Below are 23,934 nucleotides of genomic sequence, written 5' to 3'. Positions count from 1 at the left end.
TTCTATAAATTATCAAATATAAAAATGCATTTAATAACATTAATTTTAAAGAATTTGAGTCACTGTTTACCTTCTACGACTCTCAAATCTCTGGAAATTAAGGAGAAAAACGAATAAATGTAAAGTTTTGAGTAGATAAAAGGGAGAGTATCTTATAGATTGTACATATTAATTAATTTTCTACTAGTTATGGAATGCAGTGGGTCTGATCTAGTCACAAATAAACCAAAAATACAGAACCACGGTCATATGTATGGGAGACTGAGGATGTCAAAATCAAAATAAACACTGAGAAAAGTATAATGTGTACCACTTTACATAAGGTTCCCCTTATAGATGAATAATAAATGCTTCATGAAAATGTAATTATTTTTTCTCTAAGCAATTATAAATCATTAACTGTTTATTATATATTAACTAAGGGTGAGACGAAGACAAGGGCTTAACAAATGGTGAGGCAAATCTGTTCACCTTTATCTAGTTATTACACTAAACATTCTAGACTACTCAGTAAACACAGTAAGCATTTGTAAACATATTTTTAAGCATATTGTCTCCCTCTCACCATTACAGTTGATTTATAAAGTGTTCAAAAATGAACTGATGACATATCTATAAGCTATTTATTAGTTTATAAGAGGAGCCTTATTGCAACGTGGTACCATTATTACAACCAGCAAAATCAAAACTGATATAGTATGGATATTCTGGTGTTGCCAGGACTATTTTGGTTCCTTCAGATTGATGCTGCCACTACCAGAACATATCAGTCCTGACAATAAGCAGGAGACGGGAAGTATTGTAAAGAAATCTGTTTTTATTTAAGCATTTTAAATTCACCCCATTAAATGGTGCAATCAAATACAAGCATGTGCAATACACGACTCATTGTTTCCCTGAACCCTTTTTTTTAGGCGAGTTTTCATTCACATGAAGCAATTTTGTTTATGTATTTACTCAAAAAAAAAAAAAATCAACTGCAAATCCAGTAAACCTCTTAAGAGTATGCAGCTCAATGCTGCCTCTGTGAATAAAAACAGTCATCTGGACCGAACCTCTAAAGTGCTGCACAGCGATCATTCTGAGATCATTTAAAGACGGTTCTGGACCAGCTCAGATTGCACTGATCCAAAATAAATCATTTAGGATTCTAGCAAGAACTTGGTTTGGTTTTAAACAAAAAGCCCGTCTCCAACGTGGCCGTCGTTATCACCGCAGGAGCTGAATATAAAGTCCTCTATGTACCAAACTGTCACATGCAATAAAAAAAAAAAACATTCAAGATCTCCATCGGCACGATGTAATCCATATGGCACAAAAGCGATAAAATATTTTAACAAAACTGCATGAAAAACAATTTCTGGGCTCTGAAATTAACATTCAACAACTGTTGGACACAACGAACATCCTGTCAGGTTTCATCTATCCAACCTGTTGCGCCTGACAGACACAGCTGAGGGTTAACTACGCCTGACACATTGATGAGGGTTAAATAAGCCTGATTGACACTGCTGAGGGTAAACTACACCTGACAGACACTGATGAGGGTTAACTTCAGCCAGATCAGTTATATGGAGGGAGAATGTTGTCTACTGTTGATTGTTTCCGTCGTTTTAGTCCAGCATCGGCTGGAAGACATCCACCTGTCTGAATTTGGACATTCAACACATAAAATATTCATTTTATTTCTCCTAAAGTCACAACTTCATTAATAAATTAATACTCTAAGATTGGACCTTTTGTTGTAAATTATAGAAAACATTTGGGAGGAATTTACTCCTTTCGGTTTTTCTTAATGTGCAAACAAAAACAAAAACTGAGTGGATTTGAAATGGAGAATCTGCAGATCTCTGGACGTTTTTTTTGATCGCTACTTTACTCTGGTTTGCTGAAAGAAAAGTCCCAACAGCATCCAGAGGTCTCGCTGTTCTGAAAACAAAAAGACGCCAAAGATCGACGGCTGCTGGAGATTGTGCAGTTCTGACCCGTTTCCTCGCAGCCACAGACTAAAACCGTTAAAGGGCAGCAGAAGCAGGAAGAGATGAAAGGAACTTGGATTTGTTTTCTCTCTTAGTGATTGTTTTCACATCTCTGGGACGGAGCGAGCACAGTGCGGACGGCCGGTCGCCGCGGCAACGCTTCGGGTCAGAACCGCGGCGTGCTGCGGTCCGCGGTGTCGGCCTTCTTCAGCTTGCCTTTGCTGAAGGCCTGGATGGAGCTGAGCAGTGCGGCCCGACCCGGAGGAGGAGGAGGAGGAGAGGAGGAAGAGTCCGGCGCTGTGGGTGGGGGCGGAGCCAGAGGAGGAGCTGGAGGAGGAGGAGGAGGAGTCGACCCTGGAGCGACAGAGAGGAAGGAGCGTTAGAGAGGAGCTGCTGCTGGTTTCACTGGGAGCTGCTGCTGGTTTCACTGGGAGCTGCTGTCACTAAGAGTCTGGTTCTGGATTCGGGTTACACCAGATGGACCTTTAGAATCTGATGGGACCGGAAACGTTTCCCGACTTTAGCTCCTGATCTTCAACCATTTTCTACAGATCTAACTCATTACCTGGTTCTTCTCTACGTTCCCCTTCTGATATTTTCTGCCGGGCCGCCATTACCCGGACCAACGTTTGTTACCGACATTTGGTGCCTATGCTTGGTACCAGTGTTTGGTGCAAGCAGGTGGTACCAACGCTTAGCACTAGTGCTTGGTGAAAAGGTTTGGTACAAATGTTTGGTGGTGGTGACTGGTACCAATATTTAGGGCCAACAATCGCTGCCAATATTTGGTACCGGCAATTGGTACCAGGGTTCAGCACAAACGTTTGGCGCGAGCGTTTGGTACCAATGTATAGGGCCAAAAATTGGTACCGGCATTTGATACAGACAATTGGTGCCAGCGTTTGGTACCAACATTTGGTACCATTGCTTGTTGCAATGTTTGGGTCACATGTTTGATAATGCCGTTTGGTGCCTGCATTTGGTTCTGGCAATTGTTTCCAACATCTGGTATCAACATTTGTTGCTTGTGATTTGTGCCAGTGTTCGGTACCAGCTTTTGGTGCCCGAGTTTGGGACCAGCGTTTGGCAACCAGATTGTTCTGAGTGGCGCCCAGACAATTTAGCCTGATACTGAGGTTAATGGAGTATTAATTAAAACAGCCACCAGTCACTTTGCTTCATATCAGTGATGCATCCATTTAGGACAGGAAGTAACTATGAAGCTTCGTTTTTATCTCCGTCGTCATTCGAAGGTCTAAAACTAAAGTCTGGACGTTGGATCCCTTCCAAGCCGCAGGGGAACCAAAGCTTTTAAAACGTCAACAACCCTCAGTTCAACACTGAACTGAGGGTAAAAACATCCCTCAGGATTGTAGAGGTAGAAAACCTCATTTAGTTTATGGATGAATAATGAAGAGAAATGGGAACAAGATGCTAAATATCTTATGCATTTTCATTCAGCTACTTGTTTTTCAGAAAACCTACTAGGGCTGTTGCAATAATCAGTGAATCACATAATAAATTAAAACGAGCTCAACAATAAATCATTTGCATGATTTATTGTTGAAAACTGGATGATAACGTCTCCAGTCTGGTGTTTTGGTCTCAACTAGCTTGTTTTTTAAGTCTAATTTTGTTACACAGACTCCATAATTCATTTTATTTTGTTGTTCCTTTTTTATGTATTTATTTTGGATATTTAAAACATCTTCCAGTTCCGGCGCTGAATGTTCACTTGAATTTAAAGTTTATTGATCTTTGCTGATGTGTTCTTGCATTATCATTATATTACTTGATAATGGTCTCAAATCAACAATATCACAATAATTTCTGGGACAGCAAAACGTGTTGTTGTGACAGGCAGGCCTATTATCACTCTCTTCTGTTTTTAGGTTGTGAAATCTAACTTGACGCGACGATATGGAAGAAATCTCCTCAATGTTTGCTAAAATGAAAGCATTTTCTTGATCACTCAAAGTCCAACTGAGGAAGTTTTCCAGGTAGATTTTTTCTGAAAGCAGCTCCCAGAGACCATCAGCATGACTGAACTCGATCCACCATCAGCTCAGTGCAACATTTAAATCCGGATTTCAATGTTGCCTCAGACTGAACCAGAGAATCGGTCTTCAGTCTGGACACTGTCAAGTTTTCTCTAGGAAGTTTGGGCCGCAGGAGCGAACCGGGCTTTAGCTTTAAAGAGCTGCTGCTCTCGCTGTGAGTTTTAGTCGTTTTCGTTCTCACAGCAGGGGAAAAGCCAGCGTCCGAACTCAAAAAAGCAAAACGTGAAGCTAGTAGCAGCGCAGCGGCAGAACGTCCAGCAGGTTTGACATCTCAGTGAAGCTGGCCCTTCACCTTCTTCAGGTCTAACAAAACTGGTGTCAATCAGCTTGACTACATTTGTGCTGCTTTTGCTTTGAAGATATTAATGAAAGTTTAAAGGTCAAAGGGTCAACCAGTCCCCTGGCATTACCGACATGTAACAAAATTGGTGTCAAATGTTTGCAGAAAAAAGATTTCTGTGGCACTTAATTTGAAGGGATGTGAAAAAAGACTGAAATGGACAGTCGTAACATAATTGTTGATGAATGCCTTCATTCGGTAAATAATGACACTTTTAATGCAAATTAAACGCTGATAATTATCGGCTGATCGGCCGATGCTTTCATGTGAAGCCAATCTTCTCTTATATACTTTGGCAAAGGTCTAAAAATCAACCACAGCCCTCTTCTGCCGGCTCGACTGACGCTTTTAATAAACTTTTAATACAAGTTTTAATACAAGTTTTAATGAAACTTTGCATTAAAATGTCGTTATTTACCAATTCACACTTCATGACAACAGCCACAAACATTCATAAAGACTCCTTCATGTTTATGACTGTGGCATGTCAGTGTCTTGCACACCCCTTTCAAATAAAGTGTTACCAATTTTTCATTTGTGTCGCTATCCTTTTAAAGGTATTAATAATAAATGTTTCCAGAGGTCATCAGAGGTCATGTCCCAAACCCCAGCTCACCTACAAATTAAACAAATTTGGTGTCAATCAACTCAGCTATATTTTTATACTGATGATGACCTCTGGAAACGTTTATCTTTAATATGATAGCGGTAAAAACAAAAAATTTAGTTGCATAAACTTTTGACACCATTGCTATTATATTTGAAGAAGGTGGAGGCTCCAACTTCAGCCAGCAGCTTGAGGGGCGGCGCCGGGCCTGGAGAAACTCGTGCTCTGCTGGGTTTCCTGTTCATCTCTCAGAAAGCAGCAGAAACTTTCTCCAGGACGAATCGTCATTAAAAGGATGCCTCAACAAAAAAAAAAAAAAAGATGGGTGCAGCCAGGAACCTCAGAACATCTCCTGAAACACTGTCGAAAGAATGAAACTGAGTTTTTAGATACGACTGACTGTCGCTGCCTTTCACCGAACGTTCAGACTTTCAAGCATCGCTCTAAAAATTACTTTTTAACTTCTAGTTCACATAAAAATACTCTGATCATCAACTGTGGGCACCACTAATGCAAAACTTAGCTGCGCTAACCCTAACGTGCAGATCATAAACATTAGTCCGGCTAACACGCTACAGTAACACGGTATATTAGCGGAAGCTAATGCTAAAGCTCTAATGTCAATTTTAATTATATTTGGCCTTAAAAGACTATGAGCCTCCTCAACAATTTGACATATTTACATCTTCTATACCACCTGTAGGTCCTGTATTTATGTTCTTATCTTGTTCTCTAATGTCCATAATTTATTTTGTTTCAGACAAAGTTATTGGGGGCGAGAAGAAAAGTGAGAAGAGGAAACAGAACTGCTTCATAAACACCTTCAAAATAAGAGCGTGAATCTGAACTACTGACTACGTGAAGAATCAACAATTCTTCAACACAGATGTCAAATTTTATTCAGTTGAAAGTTAAAACAGTAGAGTAAGTTAGCATTTTAAAGTTTAACTGGAAAAATTAATTTAGGGGAAGCTAACTGCGCTAAACACCTCAAATTTATCTAAACACTAGATGAAAAATGAGTGTGCTCACCACTGCTAATTAAAATGCCGCCTAAATGACATCTTTGAGATGAAAATGTTTAAAATGCAGAAATCTGGTTTGAAACAGAAACTAGTGTTTTCTCTCATGTCTGATGATTAAAAGAATCATAAACGTTTCTGTTATTAAGGCTTAAAAACAACTTAAGGTTCAACTACATAGAGGCTCTGCAGACATGATTCACACAGTTGCTCAGTTTTATTCCCTCTGACAGTTTAAAGATGCAGAAAACTGCAACCAAAACATATAAAAAAACATCTGAATAAATATTAGTTTCAGCAGAAAAAAAAAAAAAAAAAAAGAGCGAATGCAAAATAATTCTGAGCTAATAGAGCAAATAAAATTGAAGTTCAACAGGTTTCCTAATGGGAAAGGTCTGAAAAAGTTCCTGTGACTCCACACAGACACCCATGCAGAGACGGATCACAATCTGCAACGGGAACAGGAGGAAGGAAGCTGGATGCCATTGGAGATTGTGAGGTTTTTAAAAGCGTACGCCCTGATGGGAGCAATCGCCGCCGAATTGTTGTGGGCGCTGTTCGAGCGCAGCCATCATTTTCAGCTTCAGGCGCCAACATATTGGATATCTGCCGTTAGATCAGGGCGTACGACGGCTTTAAAAACCGACAGACGTCCATCATCAACAACATTTGGTTTATTTTACTTTACCCAAAGACACGGTCAGAACGGAGCATGCTCTATGATGGAGGAGAGAGAGGGAAAAGATGGCCGTTATCGGGTCATCGGACCAATCAGCATCGAGATTTGACCACCAGGAAGTGGAGGAAGACCTTGGTTCTTTCCAAGCAGCCAGGATTTCTAGAAACATCAGTTATTCTCTGGATCCAGCGGCTGGAAAAAAGTATTCACACCTTCGTCGTGTTACAATAAATCAATCGATCGCGTGATGAGTTAAAACGCTCAATAATTTCAATTTCCATTTGCTTGATTTATCATTCTTCTCTTTTTACCAATAACTGGATGACAAAAGTCTTCAGTGTGGTGTTTTGGAGTCAACTAAAACTTTTTGAAGGACAATTTTGCTTACAGGCACTTCATAATTCATTTTATTTGTTGTTTTGTTTATTTATTTTTGGATATTTAAAATGTCCTCCAGTGTTAAATATTCCTTAGAATTTAAAGTTTATATTTAATAGAAAATGGTGCAGGATTCACTCAGGTTAATCCGAGCCATAAAACTCCATTGCTACTGAAGTATTTGGAAAATGTTGCTGGGTGTGAATACTTTTGCAGGACGCCTCATGTTTGGCTGCTTAGCGAGAATATTCATCTAAAAAACACACAGAGGAGGACACCTGCCTGGAGACGTCTTGGTGGGACAGGAGACAGACAGACAGGTCCAGTTAGACTACATAGTCACACACGCAGGGTTTCAAAACCAAATACACACATGTTGCTACTGATCTGAGCTGCAGCACAGCCTCCACCAGCGGGGGGCGCTACAGCCTGCCCAACCCTTAAAGAGACAGAGAGACAGGTGTACCTGTGGCAGGAGGAGGGGTGGGGGAAGAAGGACAGGTGGGAGGTGAACTGGCTCCTGAACCTGGAGGAGACAGAAAAACACAGCCTGAGATGGGAGAGGAGGGGTCATGACCTCTGGCCTCGAAGGGGGAGGCAGTTCCTCAGGATACATTTAATGTTATTGACATTTCAGTTTCATTTTATATATACACGTATTGCTTTACAAACTCCATGGCACCAATTTAGATCAGTTCATCTGCTGCTCATAATTATTTGATGCTGATGTGTTAAAAGACGAAACAAAACCAAAGTAAAATATCGTAAGATGATCAACATTCCTCATTTTGACACTGATTGTTGTTGTTGTTCTTATATAAAATTTTTATTCTGGTAATAGACTAGTATATTTTTGGCTGCTTCGTTTCAGTAAATGTTGAGGAGAAGGAAGCGGTGTGTGAGGTCGTGACCTACCAGAGTTGTTGTTGTTTCGGACAGAGACGTCCTCTTCGTTCTCACACGTCGACTGTCTGGATTTCTGCAGGGACAAAAACGGCTTCAGAGACGTTTCTGCTCAGAATCGTCAGATAAACGCTGAAACCTGAGCGGCAGGCGCTAAGCAGCTGCTCCGTGTCTGACCTTTCTCGCCAGGATCTTCCTCCTCTTCTTCTCCTCTTCGGAGCCGTAGTGAGACTGAGCTCGGGTCAGCCGCCGGTGCTGATGCAGCTGCAGAAAGACAGAACCACTCAGTCAATCAATCAAGCTACAGCAACAAGGGAGTTCAAAGTGCTTTACATCATAAAAACACAAAAATACAAAGTCACAGAATTAATGCAAAGTCAGCAATTGAAATATTACATTTTGTCATCATTACACCTCAGATTATTGATTATTGTTTCATTTATTACGTTTCAGAAGCAGCTCAACCAGCTGGGATTTTAGTTTAGATTTAAAGGAACTCAGTGTTTCAGCTGTGTTGCAGTTTTCTGGAAGTTTGTTCCAGATTTATGATGCATAAAAGATGAATGCTGCTTCTCCATCTTTGTTTTTGGTTCTGGGGATGCAGAGCAGAACCAGAACCAGAACATGATGGGTCTGGAAGGTTGATACAACAGCAGCAGATCTTTAACGTATTGTGGTGCTAAGACATTCAGTGATTTATAAACTAACAGTATGTTAATGTCCATTCTCTGAGCTGCAGGGAGCCGGTGAAGGACTCCAGAACTGGGTGATGTGATCCGTCTTCCTGGTTTTGCTCAGAACGCCAGCAGCAGCTAGAGGATTGATTTTTGTAGGCAGAGCTGTTGCAGTAATCAATGCGACTTAAGATAAAAACATGGATGAGTTAATCCTGGAAATGTTCTTCAGGTGATAGAAGGCTGATTTTGTAACTGTCTTTATGTGATTCTGACGGTTCAGACCCAGATTTTAGCCTGATCTCTAGATTCCAGCTGTTATAACTGCAGCTGTGCGTTGACGCTAGATCGTTCCTCTTTAGGTCCAAAGATAAAAACTTCAGTTTTGTTTCTGTAATAACTCAGGTTATCCAGAAAACTGCTAACCACGTCTGCAAAGCGAAAGCTGCGCGGCGACCAAACCCAGCAGAACCCACCATCCTCTGCTCTTCATGCAGCCGCTTCTCCAAACTTCCCTTTGCCGACTTCAGCGCCTCCTTCAGGCGGCTGGGAACCTGATGGAGGACAGACCCGGTCAGGTTTCTGATCATTTCTGAGCTACGATGCTTTTAGCTCTCCTCCCACTCTCACCTTTATCTGTAGTTTTTCTGAATGTTTGAGCTTGACGTCACCGAAGAGCCTGAAAGATACAAAACAAAAGTAAATTGATAACTAATTACCCATCTTTTAAAAAGCCTGAGCTGCTGATTCCAGTTTTGGCCAATACCTTTGCCTGAAATGTTCCTAAATATAGCAATAAAGTCCCTGAGTTGGCAACAGTGGAGCGACCATTAACTGTAAACATGCAGAGAAGACCGGGTGGGCCGGCCTGTCAGTCAAACCTCTCACTGCAGTTTTCCTGATTTTTAGACCTTTGCTGAGGTACAAAAGGCTGATGATAAGATCGGCTTCACATTTCAGTATCAGCGGATCACAGATCTTCTAAAATTAAGGAAATTGGTGCTGATAAATCGGTGCGTTCCTAGTAAATATGAATGATTCTGGTGTCCTCCCTCTCCAGTTTCCTCCATGTCTACTGTCTCTTTAAAAGGTGGATATTTATGCAAACATTTAACCTACGGTATAACCTGTTGGTTAACTTTCTCCTGGGCTTCCTGTGATCTACACCAAACAGCACAGTGCCGACTGGCTATCCTTTAACTAGGCCAACTGACTGGTAAGAAGCTTGAAGACTCATGTCATGCTGATTAGTGGACACAGTTTAGTTTGACAATTTCCTGCAGTCAAATTAATATTTTTTTTTATTTTATTTGCCCTTTCCTTTATTTTTATTTGACAGGATTCATTTTAGATTTAATTGTCTTCATTTTCCTGTAAGCCTGAACAACTGAGAATGAAACCAAACATTTCTTGTGCATTTGGACGTCTGCAGCGGATCTGGACTCACGGAGTCTGGATGAGCGCCGGCACCGTCGGCATGCCGCTCTTGCAGGCGTCTGTGGACAAGATGGACTGCAGAACCGACACTGAACACAGACATGGAGTCAGACATGATGTGAAGCTGTTAGGACGTTTGATCCAGGTTAAAGTGACGATACAGACCGACGGCGGCGTGAGGGGCGGACGGGAACTGGTCCACCGGGACGCTGTCCGGCGGCCGGCCGTACGTCATCTCGTACAGTAAATGCCCGAAGCAGAACACGTCGATGCTTTCTGTAGTCTAAAGGTGGAAACAGAAGGTGGTTTTGTGATCTGATCACAGCTTCATGCCGCTAAAATAAGCTTCATAAATCTGCTGCCGTTTGTAGTTTTATTTTTGCTTCCTGTAAATAGACTGTTTTTATTACTCAAATACACATTTCTCATTGTTTTTAATGGTATTTTTAATAACTTCACAATATTTTATGTTGTAATTTAACCTAACAATGCAGCATGTCATCCTAATTCTCTAATTATATTTTTTATTTTTGTGTAAATCTATATCAGTCTTTCTCAAACTGTGGCCTGTTATGTGCAGTGAAGTGAGCTCAAAGTGTGACACGGGCAGTTAGCTGCCCAGAGAACTGTGATTAAAAATAAGAATGATAAGTGGCTAAAAGACCAGGTCACTCAAAAAAAAAAAGACAAAAAGAGTTAAACATACCGGTAGAAAGAAAACAACAGCAGGAATATTTGGAGGAATTCATGTCTGCAGGAATATTTTAAATTTTCTGAGTGAGTTGCAGAACTTTTGTTGTTTTCAGGACACTAGCAGGCTACCGACACGCAGATCTAGGTCTGCCTGGCTGCACTGCTGCGGCTGTGCTGAGTGCAATATGATGGCGAGCTGTGAGCAGCGCTGCGCCCCGCGCTGACTAACTGCTTCTTAACACCAAAAATAAACAGAACGTTTAAACGGCAACAGAAGTGGCCCACGGACGGAGCCTTGAGGGACCCCACAGGTGAGCGTGAAGGTCATTCTCACGTACGTTGATCTTCCTCAGCTGCGTGAAGGCCGGCCTCAGGACAGAGGGAACTCCCAGCATGCCGTTCTCCACATCCACCAGCCGACAAATGCCGTCGTCCACCATGACGTTAGAGGCGTTCAGATGGCCGAAGAACAGGCCGCTGTCGTGGAGCAGCTTCAGGCTCTGAACACAGACAGACAGACACACGGCTGCAGTGGCGGGCCGGCGTTTCGGGTAGGATGCATGCAGGCGTCGTGTTTACCTCCAGGATCTGACGGCCAAACAGCTTGATCTGCTCCAGCTCCAGGCCCTGGCTCTTCTTGGGGTTGCAGTACTTCTTCAGGTGACTCTCCCTGGGTTTCACCTGGACACATCCAGATGGAGAGGAAGACTTATTTCAGGTTCATGTGGAGAGAAAACATCTGGACCACATCCATCTCAAACGCCTGAACCAGCCAGGATCCTATTCTACTCTGGGAGTTTGTCCTGAAAGCCACACAGTTGCTCCACAGGAAGCTCTAAAAGTGTCTGCAGTAGTTCCAGAAATCTGCCATGTTTCATGCCGAGCAGCGGATGATGCGTTAAATTTGACCAGGAAATAACAGAGGAGAGAAAAATAGAAAAATCTAACTTTATTTTCATCTTATAACCTGTTCTTTATTTGGATTTAGCAGTTTGCTTTCATCAATATGGAACTGGAGATCGCTTCCAAAGCAGGAAGTGGACTACAGAGCAGGGAATTCTGGGTAAATGTAACCAAAACAAACATGCTAGAGGGAGAAATGAGAGAAATGAAAAGTACAACTTGAGCAGGTTCAGATTCACACTGAACAGGTTGAGATTGAACTGGTTCAAATTGAACAGGTTCAGATTGAACAGGTTCAATGGGCAGTTTGGCCTCCAGAGTCCAGGCCCGAACCCCCAGAGAGTCTCTGGAGGATCTGGACCTTAAAGGTCCAACTTTCTCCACAGCAACCTGGAGAAACCGTAAATCAACTCTGGGTGGAAATAAATGTTTTGACGCCGCAGAAATGTTTCGAACTGATCCAACAGAGAAAGTGTGTTTGAAAAAGCAGGTAGAGGAGGTCCGGCCAAATGTCAGAGAGGTACCGGTTCTGTTTGAGAGGCGGCGCATGCAGCTGGAGGCCCGTTACCTTGCAGATCTGGTCCCTGAGGGAGCCTCTTTCACTGAAGGGCCGGATGAGCAGAGCCGAAGACTCGCTGGTGCTGGAGAACAGCAGCGGACTCAGATACGCCGTCTGGAAAAGAACCGACCATGATTACCGTCTGGGCTGCTCAGAGTCACGGCCTTACCCAGAACCCGCAGGACCAGAACCAGGAGGATGGAGGTCCAGACTGAAGTCTATACTGTCAGTGATCATATGGGTCATCTGCCGGTTCTGGTTCTGGTCCACTGGGTTCATGGAGATGCTGGTTTCATTTTCCACCAGGACTTGGTACTGACCCACATCAACCGTTAAACGTTTGTGCAGCAAAAAATGTTTTGGTGCCGCCATCATTTTAAAGACGTTAATAAATGTTTCCAGAGGTCATGAAAGGTCAACCAGCCCCCTCTTCATCTTCAAACCAGAGAAAATTTGTGTCAATAAACTCAGCTATGTCTGTGGAAAAAACATTTTTGTTTGTGCCGTTTTTGCTTTGAAGACATTAATGAAAGTTTAAAGGTCAAAGGGTCAACCAACAGAACCCAAATTAAACAAAACGTTTGACGGAATTGGTGTCAAAACTTTGCAAACGTTTGACACATATTTCACTTGAAAAACAAAATTGAACAAACAAAATCAGCACCAACAACAATTTTTGCTGCAGTTGATGGACCCCAATTTTGTTTTTGAAGAAGGTGGGGGGTTGACCTTTCATGACCTCTGGAAACATTTATGAATACCTTTAAACTGAAAAGAAACAATTTGCTGCACAAACATTTGACACCAATTTTGTTAGATTTGAAGAACATGGGGGTTAACCACATTCCAAACAGAAACCGGGTCAGGATGAGTTCTGACCCGGTTCGCTGCTGTGCTTAGTAGCAGCACTCTGATGACTCTGCAGTTTCTGTGCTTACAGACGCAGTAAAAAAAAAGCAAAAGCAGGGAACCGCTTCTCGCAGCGCCGCTCGTTTATCGACTCGTTCTGTCAGGAAACGTCAGAAACAGTCGCAACGCAGCAGTTTTCACCATTTCCACTTCAAATTCCTGATAACAGGAACTGGAGAACTGCAGAGTGAAAACAACTGAACAATGTCAAACCAGACTCAGAGGGCAGGGAGCTTACAGACGGGTTGGAGAGCAGCTTCAGGGCCGACTGCAGGTCTTTGTCTGAGAGGAACTTATCAGGACCCAGATCCACCTGCAGACACAAAAACAGACGGTCAAACAGAAAACCTGCTGTTGTTCCTCTGGTCATTGATTTAAGGGATTAACTTGTCACTTTGTCCGGTTTCAGAAACAACACAGGATAAAGCTGAGCTGCGTTTGCAGGATTCAAGTCAAGAATGGGCAGAAACATCAGACCCAACCAGTCAGGAACCAGGAACGGAGCCGGTTCTGTCTGATTCACCCTGAACTAATCGGTACAGCGACTTTCAGCCGAGACAGAAGGAGGAAATCCTCCAGTTAAAGGAAAAATTAGAGATTTTAAAGTTTCACAGAAGGTTTTACAGCGTTTACGAGGGACAAATAAAAACGGGGATCAGCCTGATTGAATCCTGCTGGTGTTCGAAGCAACGCTCTACTGAGCCACATGCTTCAGGAGTCCTCCTTTGTCGCAGGTCAGAGTTCAACGGGAACACCCGACGAGTCGGGCGTCCTGCTTACCCAGCTCAGCAGGAAGCGCTCTTTGGGCTGCTCCTTATTTTTGATCAGGAAATATTTCTTCCTTATTCTCCATCCTGAAAAATTACAAAACAGATTTTAAAATCTTACAGAATTAATTCAGTGTATTTAGTTAATATTCCACCAACATTTGACCAAAAAAAATCAAATAATTAATTTTAAAACGCAGTTTTCTGAGTTTAAGGGTATTTTGAGCCACATTGGCTAAATCAGGAAGCAAAGGATGACGATGTGGCGCCTGTAACGGCACGAGTTCAGAAGATCGAATCTGTCGCTCTTCTGTAAAATTAACAACTAAAATACAAAGTCGCTCATCTGTTCCTCTGCACTGTTTTTATTTTTCATATATAAAATAGTCTGTTGTCTTTATAAAGCACATAACATTGTTTTAAAACGGCACCTACTCGCACCCGAGTAAGACTTTTCTAATAACTGCACAGTATTTTTATGTTGTTTTTGTCTCCTTACAACAATTATATACTTGTTGTAAAGTATATAATTCTTAATGTTTTTCAATACATTTTTATTTATTTAATTTTTGTGTGCAGCTGTTACAGCCTAATTTCCCCAGTGTGAGAAAACAAAGGATTTATTTTTATTCTCTAAATAGTTTCTGAACTCTAATCGGAGTGCTTGTGTCTCCAGTGCCAGAGTTCATCAATCAAAGTAAGAGTACATTTTTTTACAACGTTTTCCAGTTTCTCTGTACTTTCTCTTATAGATGAAGTGATCATTTTAAATACAGCTGGACGATATGGCTGAAAAACTTGTCACAATCTATGAGTTTAACATCAGTCGATATCAATGATTATTGATTACATTGTTTTATTTAAAATATTTGAAACGCTGTCAAACTGGTGGCGTGACATTTCCTGTTTTATCCACAGTTTTCACTTCACAATGTTTATTTTTAAGCAATTTGAGGAAATAGAGTCCAAATCTGAAACTCCTGATGCATTTACTCAACAGGTTGTTGCTAGGTGACCAAAGAGGGAGTGAGTTGCTAGGTAACCAAAGAGTGAGAGAGTTAGTAGATTCCAGTAGCTTTGCTTAGCTGGACAGCTAAAATGTTTATCAGGAGGACAGAAAACAGGATCCTCTCTGGTTTGTCTTGTATAATAATTTCACTTTTAGCTGGCATAAAACTCGTGACACCAATGTACTTCCTGGCCTCAGAGGTCAGAGAGCAGCAACAGCAGTTAGCGCCATCAGAGCGATGCTTACCCATGTCTTTGAGGGGCTCCAGGACCTCCCACTTTGGGTCTGACCTGAAGAACATGGAGACCTGCTGCAGAGCAATTTCTAAAAGGCAGAAAGAGACAGACTGCATCAGCTCAAGTCTACATTCACTTCAGGATGGGATTAAATATCTGAGCTCCTTAACCACAGAAAACAGCAACCAGAAGTTCTTCATATATAAAAGCTGAGTGCCAACCTGTGTAGTTGGCAGAGTAGTTGTTGGGGTCGAGGAACTTCTTGACAAACAGGGAAGTGCAGATCAAGGGATGCTGGGTAATGGAGTCCAGGTAGGCCTGAAGTCCCCTCTGCCGCTCTGCTATGAACTCTCTGTCCATGTTTCCGATCAGCTTCTTTGGAGGGAGCGGCAGACTGATTCCACACACCTGAAAGCAGGAAGTCATTCAGATCTGGAAACAAACACCCAGAGGTTTTCCTCCTTCCACAAGCTTTTTACTGAGATTTAAAGCTCCAGTATTTAATCTTTATTTAAATTTTTTTTTTAACATATCTGTTAAAACTGTCACCATGTTGTGACAGTTTGCTATGAGACAAATAATCTGTGAAAATATAGATCTCCTCCATCTTCTCCCTGAGCTGATATTCCCATCTGAAGAAATTCAGGTCTTTGATCAAAATCAACCAATCAGAGCCAGGAGGCGGGTCTTAGCGCTGTCAATCAATCTCACAAACACGCTATCGTCAAAGGAAAACCTCCCATCATTGGTGGCTATGCTAACTTAGCCTGAGCTATTTAGCATAGTGATAGTTTCAACAAATATGTAAAAGAATATATATTTTATAGAAGTTACATCCTGCAGCTTTAACAAACACTGATCCCAAGCCAAGCAGGTGCCACTCGGTGCTGGATGAAGACACCAGTTCAAAGTTGGGGCGATAACCCAGAACAGGAAATGAGAAGAAACACTGCCAGCTTCCTGTGATTGTGACCAAAAGACGGGACAAAGGTGGAGAGAAATGCTGCAGTTCTGGTCCAGTTCGAGTGTCTTACAGGACCCGGTTCCCGTTCATCCCCAGGTCTCTGCGTGTCTGGTTTTACTCCAACAAATAAGGGTTAAAAATCAGATAACTTAGATTTTGAAGTCTGTAGAGTCAAAATATCCCTTTAGTATAAAATAAGATGCCTGATGTAAGCAGACCGGGCCAGATACCAGAGTACGACCCGGTTCTACAAGGTTTGGTTGCAAACTGCTACAATCAAACCTTTCCTACATTTACAAGTCAGTAAGAAATATCTCCAGTTTCAAACAAACACCACTTATAAAAAAAAAAGGATAAATAACCAGATTATAAGGCTGAACAACGTGGCTGAAAAACATATCAGTTGATATCAATAATTATTGATCTTTTTTGTTTCAAATGTCTGATATTTTGCCAAACCTGAGTTATTTCAGTTTGGTTAGACATGACCTTCTCTAATTAATCCACAATTTTTATTTCACACCGTTGTTGTTTACTTTTAAGCAGCTAAGAGGCAAGGTGGTAAAACCTGAAACTGCTGCTGCGCCGTTACTCAACAGGCTGTTGCTAGGTAACCAAAAGGCTAGTTGATCCCACCAACGTAGCTTAGCTAGCCAGGAGAGGTTTAGCGGCTAAAGTCTTTCCTCTGCCTACATCTCCCAGAATGCTGTGCGGTTCTGGATCAGAGTTCAGTGAATATATTGAATATTCTATCAGATGTGTCATCTATTGATATTCATCACACATCTATTGCAATATATATTATTGATTTATTGTTCAGCTCCAGATTATAACCCTGCAATAATAATATTTTAGCAGCAGCACTGAATAGGGAGCAGATGTAAGTTTATATTCTTTCTCCTTTTCATTCATAATTTCTTATAGTTGTTATATGAGCTATTTATATTTATTTTTAAGTGAATGAATAAAAAAATGACATGAATGCTTTTCTGGTTGAAATAAAAGCAGTTAGATAAGGTTAGCTTTATTTGTTTACCTTGGAACGTCACAAAAAAGGAAGCAAAATGAAAGGTTATTTTATATACCAATAAATTCACCAAATAAAGCAGTAGGTTTATACTTACCTACCCTTTTCATAGACAGCAGTCTACACAAATGAAAGCTATCTAAACACATCACATATATACATCTACAAACCAGCATAAGATTTTATAATTTTACATTTTAAGGCTCCTAAAAAAACTCACCAAAAAGCACATAATTTGAGATTACTAAATGTATTCCCTAGTTTCACACCATTAAGTGAAGCATCTAGATTTCATTCTAACTTTTTGGTTCTGCACTTTGATTAAAAGCGTAATCTCAGAGCTAATATTTACCGGTTGGTGATTCTGCATATTCCTGAGCCGCAGCACCAATCGGTCAACCTTAAAAAAATATGTCAAAGTTCAGATTTGGACGGATAAAATAGCAGAACTCAGACTCTGTTTCGCAGGATCAAGCAGGGGGTCTGAGTGTCGCAATCCGCCGTCAATCAGCGACGCAGATTAGCCAAGACGAAGCTGTGGGAAAACTCAGACCAACGGACCTGGAAAGTTGCAGCTCAGGTTACTGCACTGCTTTTCTTCTTCTTCCACGCGGCCATTTTACCACAAAACACTTCCTAGTGATTCATCAGGATTCGTTATTAGTCCTTGAAAACACACATTATGTTCAAACCAGGGTTATAATAGTTTATAATAGTTTTGGGTTTGTTATTATAGTTTAGTTTCACTTTTTGTTTGTCTAATTTAGTTAGTTTTAGTCAGATTTTAGAGTGTGTTTGCAAGTTTTTATTAATTAAATATTGTTTAGTGTTAGTTTAGATTTTATTGGTTATAGTAGTAATTTTAGTTTTCCATACTTTGGTTAAGTTTTAGGTGCAGAACTGAAAAAGGTATTTGTATTGTGACTATGTCCACAGGTGACAAATACTCAACAAAATAAACCATTTAGAAAATAACAATTATTAAACTATTATTGAACAACAAACTGACTTGGGTGTTTTTTTTTGCTGTCGCCATTTTGGGGATTATCGCCAAGAGGAGATTAGAGAGCTAGCTTCAGCTAGTTAGCATAGCCTGAACTAGCCTGGGCTAGTTAGCATAGCTGTCATGACATGACAGTTCAATCACTATATGAAAATACTTTTTAATAAAAGTTACATATAGCAGCTTTAACCCAACAAACAGAATTAGAAACCCGTAGCAGTTTATTAATGTTTCACCGCTAATGTAGCGTTTGTTTCTGTTAGCGTGAAACTCACCATCAGGCTGCTGTTCAGGATGTCGAAGTCGCTGTAGCGGCGAATAACCTGCGGAAAACACATTCTGTCAGCTTCAACTGTCTTTTCCCATCCCTTTCTTTTCTTAAAAAGAAATTACAAATGACAGAAAATATTTTTTTGTTTCCATCATAACCTCAGAGACTCAACATGAATGTAAAGGCTGTACATACGAACAAACTGTGAAACAAGATGGCTGCCCTAGCATCACTCTAAACCACAGTGGTTGGAAAAAAATCCATTATTTTCCAAAAATGAACAAGAAATTTGAATAATCAATAAAATCTATTGTTTTAATTACAACACATTAACCTCTGGCTGGTCAAACAAACCTTGAAAAATACATACTTTAATTATTAAAATATTTCCAGACAACCACGGCTATATCTGGTGCGTTTACCTGCCAGCTGTTATCTGAAGACACGCCCCTCTGGACTCTGATGATGTACTCCTGAGAGACAAAGAAGACATCAGGATTTCCTTTATTCAGTTCCAGTTCAACGTGTTAGCATCTTCCACTCGTTTACAGTATTTATAATGAGCTGCTGTGATTGGTTGAACATAAACATTTAACCCTCATGACGAACAGAAAATGTTTGACATGTTTCATCATCCTTTATCATTTCAGAGGCAAAAAACATTTCGTAAAAAGATAATCAAATGAAAAAGCTTTCAGAGAAATCACACCTTATAAATTAAAACATATTTTACTCGTTATAAAAGTTATATGCAGTTGGGAGGAAGCAGAAAAAAGGTAAAATGAAGAAATGCACCAAAACCTAAATTAGGTTATACTTTTCAAACCCATTAATCCTCATAGCTGCGGTTATTACTACTGCAATTTTTTTCCATCCACTCAACTTTCCATGAATATGAAATATTTAAATTTCCTGAGATTAATTTTTGTTTTCATTTTCTTTAAGCCAGAATCATCAAAGTTATGAGAAATAATTCACTCTGTGTTACTAGAGAATATATGAGTTTCACTGTAGGAACCTCATACAGCCTTATGTTTCGACTAGGAGCCTCAGGTCGTCGAATCTGAACTTGTTGACGGTTCCTCGGACCTTTTTTAAGACTCGTGGAGACAGATTTTTTAAAGCTGTAGCGCCTCGACTATGGAATGACTTACCTTGCACCATTCGATCTCTACATTGCATAGACACTTTCAGGAAACAACTTAAGACCCACTTTTTTAAACTTGCTTTTTAGTGTAATTCCGTGTTTTATTGTTTGTATGTTGTTTTTAACTTGTTTTACTTTTTACACTTTGTGCAGCACTTTGTGACCCTGGTCTGTGAAAAGTGCTATAGAAATAAAGCTTACTTACTTACTTACTTGCTAAAAATGAATAAATATTTAACTTTTTAACTATATGAAGGCATCTAATCTCAAAATATTAGTTAAATCAAGAATATGGTTTAGTTGATTTCGTTCATAATGACATTATTCTATATATTTTTTAATGTTAATCAATATTTATTATAAATTCACAACCTTTTAATAGTTTTTCAGGATTTGGTTCAACTTTAAATCTGCTGCTGGCTAGACTGTTTCAGACTATAAAGCAATGATAACTCAACGGTTGAACTGAATTTTCAATTGATTAATTTATTTCAGACTTTCCATCAAGAGAAAAATTGAAACAAAATAAACCTACATTTTCCTAAGTTTAATTGCAACACCCTATTACCAACCATACATACATAATTAAAAGCAAATACACCACTTATTTGGTTACTGTGTGACTGAAAGGGGGGATGAAAAGTTGAACTCATTTAATCATAATTGCTCACAACATAATAATATAATGATTTCTTGTTTCCCTTTACATTAAAAGGACTTCCTATGTAAACAATACATGGGGAACATAGCTGGAAGCAGCTGCTCTGAGGCTCAACCGTCAGGTTTCTGTCGTAATGTTCTGGTCATTAGAATTACAGTAAAAGCGCTAGCATCACTTCCTGTGAAGCTGCAGATTTACTGGAACAGACGAGCAGAACAGCACTGAGGTCGCCGCTGATTGGAAATCAGTTTAATGTTGACTTCTACTGCTGGTTGAAGGACAATTTATCATGTTCACCAACCCAGCAGCTTTTACGTTTGCTACCTCCAGGCTCATCAGTAAAAAGGTTTCACATCAAGTCCAAGTCCATCCCCAGAGTGAAAATCTGTGCCTGAACCTGTTGTCCCCCATCAGAGCCTCGGATAACAGCTTCATCCAGCCAACTTCATTTAAAACACCAGTACAAACCAGTACTAACTGGTTTGATAACAAACCAGCACTAACTGGTTTGATAACAAACCAGCACTCTTATTGAAAAACCTGGTTCAACAGTTGAATGGCTTCCTAACAATGACCAGCTGCTTTTGTCATTCTGCAGTTTTTACACCGCTGGTCATGACTGAAACAACTGGACTGAGCAGGACTCTCCGGTCCAGAACTCAGTTGGTTCCAGTTTGACATGAAGAACAGGGATTTCTTTGTTTGTTTTCTTTGTTTCAATGAGTAAATTCTCACTGATGCAGAGAGTAATCACATACGGGGTACCACAAGGTCTCATCCTAGGAACTTGCTATTTAATATCTGTATTCTCCCACTAGCTCAGATTATAACAGGAAATCAGATTAATTACCATAACTGATGACATACAGCTCTACATTATGATGTGACTCAGAACCATCCAATCACTGAATAGATGCTTAGATCAGATAAACTTTCTCCAGCTGGACAGAAAGAAACAGAAATGAAGTTATTATCTTTGGACTTAAAGAGGAGCGATCTAGAGTCAACGCACAGCTTCAGTTTTTACAGCAGGAAACTAGACAGTTATAAAGTTGGCCTTCTACCACCTGAAGAACATTTCCAAGATTAAAGGACTAATGTTTCAGCAAGATCTAGAGAAACTCACCCACATGTTAACCTTTAGTTGTATTTATTACTGCAGCAGCGTCTTCATATGTCTGACTAAAGAAGTCCTCCAGCTGCAGCTGATCCAGAACGCTGCTGCTGGCGTTCTGACTAAAACCAGCAAGGTGGAGCACATCACCCAGTTCTGAAGTCCCTCCACTGAGAGAAGAGACTTTAAATGCTGTTGGTAGTTTACAAATCACTGAACGGCTCAGCACCACAATACATTAAAGATCTGCCTTATTAACCTTCCAGATCTCTCAGGTCTTCTGGTTCTGCTCTGCATCCCCAGAACCAGAACCATACCTGGAGAAGCAGCATTCAGCTTCTATCCACCACAAACATGGAACAAACTTCTAGAAAACTGCGAAACAGCTGAAACATTGAGTTCCTTTAAATCACAACTAAAAACCCAACTGCTTAGAGCTGCTTCTGAAACATTATAAATTAAACCTTAATCAATATATTTGATGTGTAACTGTGTATTCTATAACTTTGATTTTTTTGTTGTTGTATTTTTATGATGTAAAGCACTTTGAACTGCCTTGTTGCTGAAATGTGCTGTACAAATAAACTTAATTGATTGATTAAACATTGATTAGGAACAACAGAGAAATAATTTACCATTTAGCGCTGGTCCATCTCCACCATATGGACTGGATTTCCACTCCTTTTCTCTCCTAGATAAGCTACTCCCTAAAGAGGGCGCTCTCCTGTGATGTCATTTCCTTTCCCTTATGTGTGTAAGTATGTGCGTGCATGTGCACGTGTGTGTGCGCATGTGAGCATGCAGCAGCTAGGAGAGATGCTGGTGGATTATTTCCAAATTAAACGTGTTTTATTGTGTGTTGCTGAAGTAGTCTGGTGTTTTACTGAACAGAGCTGAACATTCAGCGTCAAGGTAAGCCTTTAATGCTGACAGCATCTGTAGAGAACTGGCGGAAACGGAGCCGACCCAAGGTATATGAGCCCCCACACGGCTATGGGACCCCCAAGAGAACCAAACTAGAATTATGCTTTTATAAAATAACACTGAGTAATACAAAACTAAATGCTACTACACAACATTTTTTTATACATTTTTATAGTCGGTACACAAATAATAGCCTAAACTCTTATTGCTGTTGGCTGATATCTCTGTTGGAGAAATACAAGATATTAAACTTCTCAACTTGTTTACTGTAAATTCAGTGTTTTTCTGTAAATGTTACGTTCCAATGGTTAAAAAAAACTACATACTTAAATATCACCCTGCATCTCAAAATCCAAATTATTATTTTTTGTTTGTTTGCTACAGGGGCCCTCAAATGAAAATATGCATCGGGCCCCAAAAAGACTTTGGTCGGCTCTGGATGGAAACTAAAGACAGGAACAGTCTCTACAGATTTCACTGGTAGAAAGGTCCAGTAACGATGATCATACCGGGGGGAGAGCAGAGGTTCTGATTCTGTTATGGAGGGCTGGCCTGACATCGGCATGCTGAGCCAACTCAGCTGATCCCCGCCAGACTGTCAACAACGCACAGCGCCTTAGGCCTATTATCGGACAGGGGGTGCCGTCCTGCTTCGTTCTCCTTCATCTCCAGAGCAAATCAGCAGATAAGTATCTAGGAAGTTGCCCAGTCAGAGCGTCCGAAAATAGAGTCCAAGAGTACATCTGGTGGTCCTAATGAAGTTCTGATGACTGTAATTACGCTTTAAAGTTGTAACCTGGGTTTTTACAGCTGCGTTTAATCTGGAGGTCAGTTTGAGATCAAATCGCTCGGTTACAGACAGACAGCGGAGTCCGATAGTTGACCCAGCAACCACTCCTCTCTTGAGAAGTTCTTCAGATTTGTAGAAACACAAGCGGGGCCCCAGGTGCGTCTCTGACCGACGCCAAACGCTGCAGGCGGGCCAGTCCAGGTAAGCACTCACCGTGTGGGACTGAAGGTTCTGGCTGGCTTCGATCAACGCCGTCAGCGGCAACGTGTCGTCCAGCAACACCCTGCCGGGGGTCGGGGATTTCTCCAGGAGAGACATCCCGGATGAATAGACAGTGGAAGCGGGAACTAAAGCGTTTGTCTGTCGGTGACACAGAGGCGGAACTCCGCTGAGCGCCGGAGGAGTTCCAACAGCCAGCTATCAGTTAGCGAAACTGTTAGCCACCACAAGTCAATGCTGTGGCACATCGACAGCGCCACCTGTTGGTCTGGAAGAAAAGTATCAACAACAGTCTTCTTTTTACTACTTCTCCTTCAGATTTATTGGCGATTGGCAAAAAACGTTAAGTGAGCATTACGGCCACCTATTATACAACTTGAACTGCTTAAAAAAAATCAAATATAGCCTGATATCCTCTGCTTCCTGAATCTTTTGCAATAAATCAACAATGTCAAATTTCATTTTCATATTACTAGGGTTCCTAATTAATTTTTTTCTCTGAATCCAGTAATTCCTAAAATGCAAAATAGCATGCTCGGTTGTCTTGTCTTCCCCATAATCACATTGCCCTGTGTGATGTTTCCCTATCAAAATTAATAAGCTTTTGAGTCCAGTATACCCAATTCTGCAGGTGAAAATAATGATATATTCTCTCCTGT

At 40.7% G+C, this 23,934-nt stretch overlaps 1 protein-coding gene across 3 annotated transcripts; it reads right to left on the bottom strand.

Moving 5' to 3' along the window:
• Positions 1-797: 797 nt before the first annotated feature.
• Positions 798-23,532, bottom strand: pxk (PX domain containing serine/threonine kinase). Of its 3 annotated transcripts, XM_008408850.3 has the most exons (19): positions 23,270-23,531; positions 18,843-18,893; positions 18,425-18,472; positions 15,377-15,563; positions 15,166-15,243; positions 13,924-13,997; positions 13,382-13,456; positions 12,244-12,348; positions 11,352-11,453; positions 11,111-11,272; positions 10,245-10,362; positions 10,090-10,168; positions 9,273-9,321; positions 9,119-9,196; positions 8,146-8,232; positions 7,981-8,044; positions 7,532-7,591; positions 6,697-6,725; positions 2,229-2,333 (listed from the first exon to the last, which is right to left on the bottom strand). In XM_008408850.3, the coding sequence occupies exons 1-18, from the start codon at positions 23,372-23,374 to the stop codon at positions 6,709-6,711; spliced, it is 1,539 nt and encodes a 512-aa protein (XP_008407072.1). In that variant the 5' UTR covers positions 23,375-23,531; the 3' UTR covers positions 2,229-2,333; positions 6,697-6,708. The 3 variants fall into 3 exon arrangements, with proteins under 3 accessions (XP_008407071.1, XP_008407072.1, XP_017160473.1); XM_008408849.3 differs by lacking the exon at positions 6,697-6,725 and having other exon boundaries at positions 798-2,333; XM_017304984.2 differs by lacking the exons at positions 2,229-2,333; positions 6,697-6,725 and adding an exon at positions 6,732-7,357 and having other exon boundaries at positions 23,270-23,532.
• Between the last annotated feature and the right edge of the window lie 402 nt (positions 23,533-23,934).

Source organism: Poecilia reticulata, chromosome 5 (assembly GCF_904066995.2).
Source record: "Poecilia reticulata chromosome 5, P_reticulata-male-v2, whole genome shotgun sequence".
NCBI classification, from domain to species: domain Eukaryota; kingdom Metazoa; phylum Chordata; class Actinopteri; order Cyprinodontiformes; family Poeciliidae; genus Poecilia; species Poecilia reticulata.
Note: the sequence above shows the minus strand (reverse complement) of the source record. Positions and strands in the feature narration are given on the sequence as shown.

Bases quoted from the DNA above. Each gene is read 5' to 3' on its own strand.
- pxk (XM_008408849.3), bottom strand. From the start codon at position 23,374: ATGTCTCTCCTGGAGAAATCCCCGACCCCCGGCAGGGTGTTGCTGGAC. The intron at 10,169-10,244 runs GTCTGTATCGTC...GTCTGTGTTCAG, and splicing joins CGCCCCTCACGCCGCCGTCG to TGTCGGTTCTGCAGTCCATC. The intron at 2,334-7,531 runs GTACACCTGTCT...CTGTCGCTCCAG, and splicing joins CACCCCTCCTCCTGCCACAG to GGTCGACTCCTCCTCCTCCT.